General features: G+C 39.2%; 1 protein-coding gene across 5 annotated transcripts in view; it reads right to left on the bottom strand.

Moving 5' to 3' along the window:
• Positions 1 to 15,495, bottom strand: part of Kitlg (KIT ligand) — an 80,062-nt gene that overhangs the window by 16,769 nt on the left and 47,798 nt on the right. For 3 of the 5 annotated variants that reach the window (XM_076920080.1, XM_076920081.1, XM_076920084.1), the window contains 3 exons: positions 5,805 to 5,975; positions 2,850 to 3,006; positions 2,041 to 2,124 (listed from right to left, as the gene is read on the bottom strand). In XM_076920080.1, the coding sequence (XP_076776195.1) occupies positions 2,041 to 2,124; positions 2,850 to 3,006; positions 5,805 to 5,975 (412 nt within the window). The remainder of the gene's footprint in view (positions 1 to 2,040; positions 2,125 to 2,849; positions 3,007 to 5,804; positions 5,976 to 15,495) is intronic. The other 2 variants (XM_076920083.1, XM_076920082.1) reach the window with 1 other exon arrangement.

Below are 15,495 nucleotides of genomic sequence, written 5' to 3'. Positions count from 1 at the left end.
AGCGTACATGGAGAAAAACAATATAAGTGGTGATTTTTGTGCGTCAGATACAATATCTTTGGAAGAAAATGCCACAGTGTCTTTAAAGGAATAAAAGAAGATTTTATTAAACCACAATATGCTACGTAGTAAAATGTACCTCTCCGAACAGCAGATAGTATAGACATTTCTCAAAGAAAAGAAACTTGTTGTCAATAGATCTGTATTACAGGGAACTCTAAAGGAATTCTACTTACTGAAAAGAGATTAGAAGGGTGGACTGACAAAGAATTGAAAGTATGAAAATAACCTAAACGTGACACATATTTTTCTATTTAAAAGGGCATTTAGGTGCTTCAAACAACTGTTTGAAAGCTAAATATGGGAGTTTATGGCTTAAGAGTATGACATTTATAAACACAATAGATTGGTTCATGGACGGTCCCTGTTTTTCTTGAAGGCCACCAACCAATCCACCAATATTAACTCTAAGAAAAAGGTTACAAGTGAAAATGTACATTTTAGTTCCTAAAGTCACTATAAATAACACAAAGAGATATTGAAGATCAAATAGAGAGGAAATGGATCTCGCAGAAGAATGGGGCTCGAATGAAGAAACAGAGGGCAAAAACTGGAACCAGGAAGCAAGTGGCAAGAGCGACAGATCCAAGTTCAGCCACAATGACAAGAAATATGAAGATCTGAAATACCGAAGACAGCTGGGCATAGTACCACGTGCCTGCAATCCCAGCACTTCAGAGGCTGAGGCAGGCTGATTGCAAATTTGAGGCCAGCCTGTTTCCATATTAAGAATTTGTTTATGAAAAATAAGAAAGAACAAAACAATGCACCTATGCATACCTTTGAAAAACAATAGAAAGACAATATACAAAAATGCATGTGACTCAGTTAACAGCGTTACAAGGGCATTTTTTCCCCCTTTAAGGGAAGAAATTAGCTTAAAGTCAACAATGTCACTTTTCCAGCTTAAGAATCTGGGACAGGTTGGGACAGTTAAAAGCAAAATGTGGAGGATGAAAAATAGTAAATTTTAATATCAAGAAAACAGGAACAGAGCATCTGAGATGCTAAAAATGGCTCCTTTGAAAAGATGAGTAGACAAAAGAAGAGATGACACATGCGTACCAGGCCCAGTCTCTTTGTGAAATTTGTCAGATCTGATGTGTTATATGAATGTAACTCACAATTTTTGGTTTCAGAAGACTGTCCTGAAAACACTGGACTTTGTAGACTGCCAGCCAGCGAGTTCAGGCAGTACCCGTCCATTAAATTATTAAATGTCTACACTGTGAAATATGTAGATATTTTTAGAGGGGGAAAAAGACTATATATAGCTTTATTTTAGGTCCAGGGCAAGTTTTGATAGAAAAACATTCTAAAGCATTTACTTCAGAGATTTTTCTTTTAAAACCGAATAAGTTATTATGAATCTGTAAAAACAGAATATACACAGTATATTCAGTAATCTTTATAATGATCATTGCACAAATTCAAAAATAAGACAGTATTCCAGGAACGTGGGTTTTTGGGCAAAGAGGACAGAAATTTTAGGGAAAGAAATCCATTCTTCTTCAACATACATTCTTAGGTAATGTAATAGCATCAGCAAATTTCCAAACATGCACTAGTAAATACGGAGACACAAAACTGAAAATATCCTTGAAATTGTAGAGAGTTAGCACATGCACTTGAAATTTTAAAACTCCGTTTTGATCAGGGACATTCTTCACAAAGTTTATTTTAAGCCTACAATGATTCAAAAGAAGGCCTCTGTCAAATTTTTTTCAATTAATTTCATGCCTTATTTAAAATAACCTTAGCAGAAAGCTTATTGCCCTAATTCCTTCATGGTCCTCTTAACCTCTAGGGAGATCCAATTCTCCAAACCAGATATTTAATTGTCAGGAAGACCATAGAAGGAATAACAGTAACAGAACAGTAGTATTAGTGATAATTTATAAACTTTGTTTAAGTCCATGCAACACTCCTATAGAGAATACTTGGAGCCATGCATGCAGTAAATCAGATACGTGTACTTACTATTACTGCTACTGCTGTCATTCCTAAGGGAGCTGGCTGCAACAGGGGGTAACATAAATGGTTTTGTGACACTGACTCTGGAATCTAAATAGAAAGCAATAATGTGTCAGTGTTACATGGTGATTTATAGGAATCACAGAGTCCCCCAAAGGCGAAGTGCAATATCACGGTAAGTGCTGGGTCTGCCTCCCAAGTCTAGATTATGCAGTTCCTATTTATTTGACACTCAGTTCGGTTGCTCGCTCAGTTTTGTCAAAAGATGCACCATAGTCGTCCTGTAGAGTGATGGCTTATTGCATGCATAACCATGCTTAGAAACGTGAATAGTAAAGAGTTGTTGGTAACCCGTCATGTTTTTAAAAGAAAGCAATGAAGTTAGTTCCATCATAGGGACCCAGCTCAGGGAGAGGGGATTCAGAATGAACTGGTGAGGCTCAGAACTCAAGTCTCAGAGTTAGACCCTTAAGAAAAAGATATGAGAAGTGAACATTAGGAATGCTGGGGGTGAAGAATATAACACTCTACTCTCCTAGCAAATATTGGAGTGAGAAAACATGTGAGCCACCATCATGTGCTGTTAACTCACACAATTCTTCAATTTAGAAATGTTGAGTATCACTGTCTTGGAAACTGACAAATCTTTCATGCTAGATGATAACCATTGGTAGTCATTGGTATTTGCTTTCTTTTTGTAATCAGAAACACGGGCTCTTTCTATAGCAACACATTCTGTTCATTCAGCAGTAGAGGCTTAGAAAAGCTCACGCTTTACTATGTACATTTAAACAGGAAATGCTTGAACACCTTACCTTTCTCAGGACCTAATGTTGAAGAGAGCACACAATCACTAGTGTCGGATGCCACCATGAAGTCCTTGAAGGCATCAATGGATCTATTGAAAATACTAAAGAATTCTTCAGGAGTAAAGTGTCTAGCTTCTGGCCTCTTTGGAGATTCTTTTACATTCTAGACAAATAAATAGATAAATAAGCAAACAAACAAATAAGAAAGATTCTAGTTTTGAAATAACTCGTGGATTTGACGCCAGCATAATGGACTATTGACTATATCCTCAATGATTCAAGTATTTGAATTCTACAAGCCAAGAGATTCCGAACAGCTATTCTAATAGACACAACTCAAAATGGCTACAGAGAATAAGGATGGTATCAGGTCAATCTCGGACTCAACTCATGACCAAAGCAACTAGGGGACAATCAACAAAACAGAAGGAACAATGGACAATGGGACAGGACAAGGTCGTGGCAACAGGACAATGACTCCAAAAAACAATTAAGAATTTCAAAACTGCTTACTCCAGTATGAGTGTTAGCTTTTAAGAGGCATTCCTCTATAACAGATGTTCCAAAAACTTACAACTGGGTATATTAAATACAGACAAGAATAGGAATTGATGGGAACTCCTTCAATTTTTTAAATATTTTAATTATGTTGTCAGATGTGTTGAGGTGGCAGAGGTGGCATGTACATATTTGAGAGCAGATGCGGTTGGAGTCTAAAACAGGGTATCATGTCCTCTGGAGCTGGAGTTACAGATGGTTGTGCATTGCTCATCATGAGTTCTAAAAACTAAACTTGAGTCTTGGCCTGAACAGTAAGTGTTCTTAACTGCTGAGACATTTTTCCAGCCCCAGGGGAAACTCTTAGACATTGGCCTAGAATTTCTACTCACAAGTAAAGACCTTAGTGAAACTCTCCTGCAACATATGATAAGACAGTGAAATTTTTACCAACTGTATTTGTAACCCTTACCTCAATCAATGGATATGTGGCTTGATAAATAGTGCTATTCTCAATAATAATGGATTTCTATAAACAGCAAAAACTTAACTATGTATAAATATGAGCATATCTTATAAACAATACAACATGACAGAAACATAGCATAAAAATAAGAATAGTATGATTAACTTATATAAAATTTAAACATTCAAATAATAGCTCTATGTTAGGGCTACAACATAAACAAATAATATATTTTATTAATAGTTCACATCTATAATTTTTAGAGATTTAGTAAAAATGCCATGGCTAGCAAATGCACATTCTTTACTATTTGTAATGCTTTAACCAACACTGCCATTTATTAAACACAACTAATCTTTAAATCCCCAATACATATGTTACTTCCTTTGTGATAACCTTCTGATGGACCTGTTCTTATATAATTCCTACTTGCTGTAAATGAAATGACATTCTGTCTGAGATAGTAGTATGATGTACATAGATTAAGGCAATGCTAACACACATTGTGATTTTCAAGGTCTATTCTAACTTCAGAAATCAGAAACGAAAACAATGAAAATGATCAAGTGTCATGAAGAGATTGCTAGTACAGCAAGAATGCTGAGAAAAGGTAGCACTAAGCTAGCTGAGCCCTCTAACCAATTAGATCAGTGGTTTTTGACCTTCCTAATGCCGGGTGACTCTTTAATACAATTCTTTATGCTATGGTGATGCTCAACTGTAAGTTATTTTCATTGCTACTTCATAACTGTATTTTGATACTGTTAGGAATTATAGTGTAAATATCTGATATGCATGATAGCTTAAATGAGACCCCCGTGAAAGGGCCATTGATCCCCATAAGGGGGTTGAAAACCTCTAATTAGATACTCCAAGGTCTAGTCTATTGTAGAGACAGCACCACGAATAACAATGTCAGGAGTGTCTACACTTATTTTTGCCTGGTCTGGCATTAATGATACTCCACTGTTGATTCCTTGGAAAGGGATTGTGCCATTTAGACACAAAATACAGTGAAGTTAAGGTATACAAAGCTGAACAATGATAGACTTAGACTTTGAACCTCTTATTGATCATTCCTTAAGTTCTGGGATATGTGGCTATTTCGTAGGCTCAGAAACCAAGCTAGGGTCATGTGTAGACCCTGAAGTTGGATGATCAATTATACACTGACCCCAGGAACAAAAATGCACAGTGGTTGGGGCATTACAGATGACAGGGCAAGTCGTCTGAGTCAGTTCTCCAAGAGAAACATTTGCTTTCAATATTTATAACTTTTTTTTATTAATTTATTCCCTTTACATCCTGATTGCAGACCCCCTCTTCCCAGTATCCTTTCTCACAGTTCCTTCCCCCGTCCTTCTCTCCCCTTCTCCTGTGAGAAGGGGGAACTCCCTCCTCCTGGTTACTAACCAACCCTGGCACATCAAATCACTGCAGGACTAGGCACATCCCTAACAGGCCAGACAAGGCAGCCCAGTTAGGGGAACAGGATCTACAGGCAGGTAACAGAGTCAGGGACAGTCCCTGCTTTAGTTGTTGAGGGACCCACATGAAGATCAAGCTACATATGTGTTACATATGTGCAGGGGGCCTAGGTCAACCCCATGTATACTCTTTGGCTAGTAGTTTAGTCTCTGGGAGCTGCCAGGGGTCCAGGCTAGTTGACTCTATTGAACTTTTTGAATATACTTATAATTTACTAGGAGGATAGTATGAACTTCACTGAGATATGAAACAAAAATTAAGGCACAAGCAAAATCAATTTTAAGATTACAGTGTAAAGATACTGTATTTTCACCTTAGGTGGCAATATTTAGGTCCATTTCAGTATTGCAGTAAAACTACAATAGACTCTCCTTAAACTATCCTTAAATTAAAAGTTTATAGTTTAAAATAACATAAAATAAGGAAGCTCTCATCTCCCCAATACCATTGCTTAGGAAAGATCTTTCAGAAGTTTAAGAAAAAAATAATTCTGATGAATACCAAGTTACCTTAGGTGCATTTTCTTCCATACATTCCACGAGGTCATCCACTATTTTCCCAAGTTTGTCTATGATGGAGTAATTACTCAAGCCCTCAGAAATATTTGAAAACTTGTCCAGAAGAGTAGTCAAGCTGACTGATAATTGTATTACCATGTCTCGTAGCCAACAGTGACTAGGCTGAAAGAAATTCAAAGAGAGGACAAAGCATCTATTATAAATGTGGCAGATTCAGAGGGCTCTTCAAATCTGTCAGCAGTTTAGTCATTGACTGCAGGACAAAGAATTTCCTCAGAACACAGGAGGTCAATTCATGTCTTGCTCAAGACAGATTTAACAGTTCAAAATAAACAAATGTGTAGAGATCAGAGGATTAATGATTTTTGTCCTTCCATGGAAGAAAAATTAAACCAGCCTTGTATACCTTACCTTCTCTTCCTTGGTCAATTGAAAGCTAATTCTTACACCCTGACCCCTCTTTTCACCCATACACACACATACAAAGTTCATGTACTAATAGAATTTAAATCTATGGAAGATTACTTATGGCTTAGTCACTGTGTTTTCAAAAGAACATTAAATACCGACAGGATTACCAAAAAAAAAAAAAAAAAAAAAAAAAAAAAAAAAAAAAAAATTTCCAGAAAAGGGAGTCGTAACGCTGAAGGAACTACCAGTTAAAAACCAATTAACCTAAAAGTCTTGATAGATTCCAAGACTTCTCAATAGATAGATAGATTCACGTGGGCAGGGTCCTGAATAGACGAACTTGAGTGGCAGTACCAGCTGTGTCATTTGTGGGAGTGAGTGCAGAAGGAAAGTGTATTTCTTATTTGAAATTATCATTCGACAATTTGCTCAAGAACTATTTCAAATTTCAAGGTTGTGATAGCAGAACAGTGATCCAAGTATGGGGAGGGGGCAGCTCCCGGAGCCAGTTCTGCCCACTTAGATAGCTATTAGAAGCCAGCATCAACGCCTAACTGCACTCAGGCCTCGCTGAGAGACTCCAAGCAAACAACATAAACCTTCCAATGACCATGCATCACACGTGTAAAGCATAAAAGTGACGGAGATGGGGTGGACAGGTGGAGCATAGGCTGCACGAGGCCAACATTTTAAAACAGTCTTATTTTCTGTGGTTCCGCCATAGACCATTCCGGAGCATTTCAGGGTAGTTGCAGCTATGCAACTTTTCAAAGATAATAGATTCTATGTATTGTGATCTTAAACTCTATTTTTATGTGACCAATATTCTTGCCTATCCACTCGGATCTCTTGACACAAATTCCTGAGCTTTGAACTGAGCCACTCTTTTTATCCTGTGGTTGTTCCTATTAAAAAAAAAAAAAGTGGTCTTTCTCTTTTCTCTCTTTCTGTGCCCCTCAAAGGCCCCTAATTACAGTAGAGGACTGTGTTCACTCATTCCTTATTTTTAACTTGGGGGGTTCTGTAACAGTTATCATTCAGGTTACATCTTCTCTCTCTTTACTTATAACCGCTCTCATTTTCACAAACTTCAGTCAAGACTGAGAGGTAGGATTTCCCAAGGTTTATACTTTCAAACACAGGAACAACTTGTCTTAATAATATTAAAATTTTGACATACATTTAATCATTCTTTTCTTATTATAACCCACTCCCCACCCTGCTACACAAACAGGATCTTGCTATGAAGTCCAGACAAAGCTGCCACCTTGTGATCCTCCTGCCTCAGCCTCCCAAGTACTGGGATTAGAGAAACATGCCACCATACACCAGGCTTGCTATAAATTCTTGGATATCCTGCTAACAACTCACATTTTGCTAAGCCCTTGCTATTATATTTTATTCAAGTCATTATCATTTATACCACAGATCTCCCGAAAAAAAAAAAAAACCTGTATCTTTAACTTGGTCCTGTGCATTCATTAATTTATTTATTCAGCTATGCTACAGCACTGTAAGACTTGGATCTACGCAGGAGAGAACCAAAGCAAACAGATCAGATTCTGGGTTGGCCTCTTTTGACCCTTCCTGCCTGGGGGAGGGGACACGGGGAACCAGTCTTGACTAGACTTCCCGAGAAGTTTCTTTTCTCTCTTTCTTTTCTCTTTGTGATTAAACAGAGTCAATGATCTGCAAAGAGAACCAAACACAGTTGAGCAAGCGTGTCCTTTGTGAGAGGATCGGAGGCCTGCTTTTTAATTCTTCCAAGATTATGATTATGAAATAGATGATTAAGTGTTGTCAAACACAAGCAGAATCCTTTCTTCGCTGCCTCAAAAAATGGCATTATTACTGCTTATCTTTCGGAGGCCGTTTAAAACTTAAATACTTTAAAACAAATGTTAACTTACAATAGCCAATAGAAGCACAGAGCACAGAGGATAGAATGCTCTCTTTTGCTGAAGAAATGTGAAGGATCGAGAAAGTTAACAGTGACTCCAGATGTCAGAGACAACATGCAGCTTTCAGAAGGACATATAATTTGACTTTTTTTTTCCGTAAACCATATATACAGATATCAAAAGCAAATAAAATAAAATAAAGATTGCTTTGAATAGGAAAATTTGTCTGAGGTTTTTTTTGTTTTCATTTTGTTTTTCTTGACTCCATACTTCATATAATCTTATCTTCCTTCCTCGTACCCCCCTGACTTCCATCCTCTGGGTTAATTGGAGCTGGCCTGTGTGAGACTCCAGGCACAGCGTATCCTTCATACTCCTATATATTTGCCACGTGTATTAATCTAAAATGCCAACTGACTCCATGACACCAAACCAACACTTCTAGACTGTGAGTAGATCATGACCTCTAATGATTTAGCTAGAAACTTTTTTACAGATTTTTTTTCTTTTTCAATATACCATGAGTATCAAGTACATGATTTCACTACATGACCCAATAAAAGATATGATGAAAGACAAGATGAAATAATTATCAGTAATCTACACACAAGTAGGAATACAGCTGCTTTTGTGGGGGCAGTGATGAAAATGCCCCCAGTGTGGGGGAATTTGAGGGTGGGGAGGTGTGAGTGGCTGGATGGGTGAGGACATACCCTCACAGAAGCAGAAGGAGGGGAGATAGGATAGGGGATTTCTGGGAAAAGGGGATAACATCTGAAATGTAAATAAATAAAATATACAATTAAGAAAGAAAGAAAGAAAGAAAGAAAGAAAGAAAGAAAGAAAGAAAGAAAGAAAGAAAGAAAGGAAAGATAATCCCATGTACTTCTAAGGGCAAACAAGTGTTTAAAGGAAGATGCAAGGATTCTGTGAGGTGTGTGACATAGCCACACTCAAGTGGCAGAACTGGGCACTTTGAGCCATGCATGAAGCAAATGTGGCAGAAATATCTTGGGGCTTGCTAAGTCTGGCATATTCTTGCCCTCTCAGAATCTGACATATTATTCTGCATTCAGTTTCAGATGTACAGCCTATTTGTAGTCACTGTATGATTCATGAAATTCATGGTAAACAGAGCCTACTTGGTAGCTATCTGCTTTCTTAATGGGCCTAACTTTGGTATACCGCCAATACCAATCAGATTCGGAGGGACCAAAGCCCTGGCTGGTAAACTCTGAACGGGATTCACAAGGAGTATTCACCTAGCCTCTAATTCTTGGCAACAGCAGAAGAATCCTGTTGGTGGGTGAATCGAAACTTTCTTATAAAAGCGCTTTGTAAAACGTTATGTCTTGACATGGCTAGTATAGACTTTCCAAAACCTTAACTCCATTTAGATGATCAAGGTTTTGGAGGATGACTCCGTCAGTCCTCCATGAACAATTCTTTTGGATCTTCAGGGCATACTCAGCTAACTTTGCATTTTCGTATTTGAATTAAAGAGATGGATGATCATTAATCTGATTAAGATGGTAATCAACCCAGGCAGTAGAAATGCATGCTACTTCTTGGGACAGGCCTATGAATGGCTCCTCAGCCAGACTTGAAGTAGCAAAGTGAGGAAAGATTACATGGAGGGGAAGGCAGCAGAGCCTGAGGGGTCAGAGAACCAGTTCTTAGTCCCAGTCATCTCACATGGAGTGGAGTTCTAGGCAAGTCAGTCCAACTTCTCCTTCACTTCCTCCATCAGTAAGAGAAAGAGATCTCTCTAATCTGTGCTTGGCGAAATGTGGAGTCAATCCCCCTTTGGTAGGTACTTATTACCACATACTATGGTGAACATTTAGTACCTGAAGTAGAATTTGCTGTAGGTATGAAATACACAGTGGATTTTCAGTACTGTAAGGAAGGTAAAATATCCCACTGGCAATTTTATGCTCATTGTAAATGATTGTATTTGGCATATTGTCAGCTAAATATAATTTATTATATTCAGTGGCATCCGTTCTTTTAAACTTTGTTTTTTTAAGGTGGCTACTCAGCAATTGAAGATTATATGTGGCCCTTCCTTTTCTATCAGACAGTAATTGGTCTACATGTTCTAAATGGTGTCTCAATCATGCTTATTAAGATGAGCCACAGTGCTGTTGTGTAAGTACACTAAAAGCTAGTTAAAACAGTATTCAAAATTCTAGTTTATTCATTTTCTTTTTTCTTTCATTCTCTCTCTCTCTCTCTCTCTCTCTCTCTCTCTCTCTCTCTCTCTCTCTCTTTCTCTCTCTCTCTCATCTTTTTTTTACATTCCAGCCATTATCCCTCTCCGGTCTGCCCTCTGACTATTCCTCATCCCATACCTCTTCCTTCCCTCCCCTCCTCCCCCCCACCCCCATCTCCAAGAGGTTGTCTCCACCAGACCTCTTCACTCCCTGGGGCCTCAAATCTCTTGAGGGTTAGGTGCATCATCTCTCATGGAGGCCAGACCAGGCAGTCCTCTGCTGTATATGTGTTGTGTGTGTGTGTGTGGGGGGGGGGGTGGTTCAGACCAGGTGGTGTATGTTGCCTGGTTGGTGGCTCAGTGTCTGAGAGATCTCAGGGGTCCAGGTCAGTGGAGACTGCTGGTCTTCTATTGGGTCACTCTCCACCTCAGCTTCTAGCTTCTTTCAGCACTAATCAAAGCACTGAGCTCAGACTATATGTGGTGTTAATTTTCTGTGGTCCCGTATTAAGTATGGGAGAGAAAGTACAGTCAAGAAGTATAGATAATGGTCTTTATGGGAAAAAAATAACTTAATTTGCTCTTGAAAGAGCTGGTATCTAAGTCAGGCTCCAAAATAGCCACAATTCCATGGCAGGGTGAGTGGATGGACAGACATCCCTGGCAAATGTAAGTAGCACCCAGCATAGCACAGGGGTTGCCAACAAGAATGACTTTAGGAGACAGTGATGCATCAGGGTAGGGCGGTGAGTTGGTGTAGGGGAAAATGGGTACTTCAGTGACCAGGATGTGAGGAGGCAAGATTATGAAGAGGCTTATGAACCTTGGGCTTCAGGATCTGGCTCTCAGCCTGGAGCAAACTGGAAAAATGAGATGGTTCTTGAGCAGAAATGATTCAGTGCAAATAGAAGGCTCACACGCACAATAACGAACCCTTCCAAGCAAGATGACATGACATGTGCAGAAGTCTAAGGAAGAGAGAGCAGCATTGTGGAGGTTCTGATAGTGTGTGGTGAGTTACAGGCACTCAGCTGTCACAGCACCTTGGACATCAAGGAAATGACAAGTGATTACACACCAGGGAAAGGTCCTACTGTCTTTCTTTGTATCCTTCTGTCAAATATTTTCTAAGTACCCACCACACAGAAGGCACTAAAGGTACAGAACAGCACAGCAAAAGAAAACAACACACACACACATACACACACACAAAGAGAGAGAGGGGAGGTATAGGTAAGATATAGAGATAGCAATATATTCTGTCCTAGAGATATAAAGTCTGTAAGCTAGGGGATGGTATCAATCAAATAGCCCCATAAACAATCAGGAAACTGCACTCTTTCTGTCCCCTCATTGCGATAACACCATTTCCTTTATCAGAAGATGAGCCACAGGTCAGTCAGCATATATGAAGGAGGAATAGATCGCAAATTGATAATTATTTCTAAGTCACTCTGTCAACCCAGGAACCAAAGTATCCAGTAATAAGTCATGGGATAGCGAAGGAACAAAAGAACACAGAGCCAGGTGGAAGAGGCGGGAACAACCTCGGAGTGAAGCTGCACATGCCTGAGGAAGGGTTGCCTTACTGTTGCCTTAGTAATACGGGTCCACAATCAAACACTTCTGTCTTAGCTGTTCCTTTTAAAAATGCTTTAGGAACTGGGAGTACGGCTCAGAGTGCCTGGCAGAAGCACAATCCTAGGTTTGATCCTAAGCACCCAAACAAACACACAAACTAAAAAGGATGTAACCCTAAAGATTAGTGCATGTAATACAGACCAGTAGCTCCTAACCGGTGATAAGGACCAGGATGTTCGTGTGATTTTAGTGTCTCTAAGACTGTAAATGAATAAATGTACAGGAATCAGTTGAACAAATTAAATCAAGTAGTGTTTCAGGGATGACATACACTCCATGCTCTGGGAGGGACAGTCTGAGCAGGTGCCATCAGGTGACACCGTAGAGTGCATAAATCCCACAGAATCAGTAGGAACCATCAATCATGTTTGAAAAAGGACACTTGGTCAAGGAGAAGGGTGACTCACTCTAAAGTTTCAATGCCACAAAGATGAAAAACAAAAATGACTGAATGACTTTTGAAGGGGACTTTAAGATGTAATCTGTTGATTTCCTATCATAGCTAGAACAAATTACCACTGAGCTGGTCATCAAGATCAAGATCAAGATTAACTTTACAGTTCTTGAGGCCAGATGTATGGAACAAATCTTACTTAAACCAAACTCAAGGCACTCTTTGGGGCTGAGGGAGATCTTTGCTGTGCCTTTTCCAGCTCCAACAGGCCACTCGCCAGTATTCCTGCTGCTCTGGCTTCAAACTCTAAACCCAGCGGAGAAATCTTTGCAAATCTCCCTCTCTAGCTTACACACATCTGAATCCTTTATAAGGATTCGCAAGTGTACCAGTTGGGCCCACTTGGCAATCCAAACTAATCTCTCCACCTCAAAAAGCTTAACTGAATTACTTCTTGATAATCCAGGATAATCTTATCTCAAAAATCTTAACTGAATTACTTCTTCCAAGTCCTCTTAGCCAGATAAATTAACTGGACAAGATGTTGCTGGGGAAACAGTGTTCCTGATATTAAAATCATGCTATTTATTGAAGAGATGGCTCAGCAGTTAGGAGGTGCATTTCTCTTCCAGGACCCAAATTCAGCTCTCAGCTCCCATGTCTAGCAATACCTCCAGCTTCTATGAACCCCTGTATGTACCGTGTGTGCATGCACAATTTAAAATAATAAAAAAAGAATCGTCAAAATTCAAAATGTAAATCATGATCATGGAATGAACTTTTACCAGAAGAATAGAAATAAAAACTCAAAAAGATAAACTTGAAGACACCCAAGACATTAAAATATTATTGCTAATTTTACTAGAGTTGAAGATATGTTGCTAAAAGGTAAAATAATAATCCTATGCTTAAGAAACACATACTAAAGTATTTAGAAGCGAATGGCCATCATGGACACAATTTGGAAAAATGCTATAATAAAATATCCATGTAGAAAAAAATTGATAAAGCAAATAAATGTAGGGAAGAAAAAGGTTGAACCTGGAGTAGGCCATGTGATACTCTTTGGATATTTTTAGAATTATTCTGTACAACTAAAGGAATTTCCAAAATACGTCAAAGAGAGTTGTAACTGCGTGTATATATAATTTACTCTAATTAAAAAGGATGAGCAATTAACTCCAGTATCTTTTGTTTTAGGGCGGAGACACACATTAGAGCGAACACAGCTGTGTAGTGACACTCAGCACCTCCATGCTCATTCGTTCTATAGTAACTGCTGGGTGAACGAAAGAACCAGGAGTATTCATTCAGAACCTAAGCTTAAGAGGTTCAGGAGGAAATCATACCCATCTGGCTGTGTTACAGTAATATAGTTGTGAGGATTTTGAATTGGCGATTATCAGTGGATTCAAACACTAACCGGATGGATGACCACAACCTGCTATTTCTGAGAGAGAATCTGCTAGGTTATTTTCTAAGAAGGCCTGTGAGGAAAATAGACTTTTCTTTGCAGACTTTAGCTGCTTTTTACAATAAAAGTAAAAAACTGTATCTTGCCCAGTGCCTGAGGCTGACTTTTATTGCCTGGATCCTAGGGGATCTTTCTGGCAACAAGTCCCACCCCACCCTTTATTGTTTAAAGACAAAAGATTAGGCAGCTGGGACTCTGACCACCAACAAATCTCCACAGGCCGCTCAACTGGGAAACGCCTCTGGTCTTGGTACAAATGAACCCTTTAAAATGAAGGTAAAGGGTAAGACCCCACTTTCTGTGCTAAGCCCTCCGAAGCAGCTGATTTTTCCTGCCAACTGCGGTGGCCAAGAACAATGTTTCTCAGTAGTTCCACGATAGCATGCCAAGACCAAATAATAGCAGGCTTCTCTCAATTGCAGCAACACGCACAAAATATGTGGCAATAAGTCGGCTTTATTTTTACAAGCCCGACTCTAGCTATCACCAGCCCATACGGAAATTTATGATTTAGCACCATCTATGATTAGACCAGCTCCGGAATCATCTATTTAGTTATTTCCCATTTAACTCTTGCTTTGCAAAGAGCAGCAGTATTGCTTTGAGCAAGTCTGGCGATAGCCAGGCTCAAGGGGGTACCGGCAGTCTGGAGTGGGAAGCTCCTTCTAAAACTTGGCTCAGCATGGTAATTATTCTTCACATCCCCATTTTCAGTAACCCAGAGTGAAGAGTCAGGATGGCCAAAGTGGAGTGGGATTGGATGGGAAAGGGAGGGATGTTCTTTTTAGGTCTGTCACGTACAAGCTGTAGACCCCTGGCCAAAATAAGTCTGGGTTGTAAACCTCCTTGCGTCCTTTGTAAAATATGAACAAGTGTACCTACCTAATGTACAAGATTTCTTCTCACCCTGGTGTGTGTGTGTGGGAGGCGGCGAGGGGGTTGACATCATTTTGCAAAAATGTGACATAAAAGCTAAGTACTTTCCTCACAATTCTTGTTAAGATGTTTGTTTGTTTGTCTGTTTGTTTGTTATTTTGGCGCTGGGATGGAATCCAGGACCTTTCCATAGGCTAGGCAAGCACTCAACCATTGAGGCCAGAGTTTTTAAATTGGTTCTTCACCGAACGCTCGCTGACTAAGTGATCAAATGACTGCATTGATTAGTTTTCAAGCTGCTTTGACTTTATATTTCTCTTTGCAGAAAACTCCACTACCAGAATTGACAGACAGTGGCCAGGCTTGAGCTGAGCTGGTCCAGCATGAAGCTACATGTTCAAGCGAGTTCTAAAGAACATTTGGCAGTTTGTGGAAAAAAATGCTTACCAAGTAAAAGAAGTGTAGCCACAGACAGTATCTTGAAACAAAAACCTTATGTAGTATTTAAAAGGTATTTTGAAGAACAAAGTAACATACTTTTGATTGGCTCATTCACAAAAACCAGAAACAACACGTGTATAATCAACATACTATGAATATTTATTGGGGTTAGGGAAAAAAAATGAGAGTTGCAAAGGCGAGAGCAGCTCAAATAGCTTTTGATTTACTCCAGGATTACAACAGCTACAGTGAATTGGTATGAATAGCATGTGTTGAAAATATGTGACTATGTTGCAAGTTGGAACATATAGTATCAAACGGCATTAACA

Source organism: Arvicanthis niloticus, chromosome 22 (genome assembly GCF_011762505.2).
Source record: "Arvicanthis niloticus isolate mArvNil1 chromosome 22, mArvNil1.pat.X, whole genome shotgun sequence".
In the NCBI taxonomy this organism is placed as follows: domain Eukaryota; kingdom Metazoa; phylum Chordata; class Mammalia; order Rodentia; family Muridae; genus Arvicanthis; species Arvicanthis niloticus.
The sequence above is the reverse complement of the archived record's forward strand: the minus strand, read 5'-3'. Positions and strand labels throughout refer to the sequence as shown.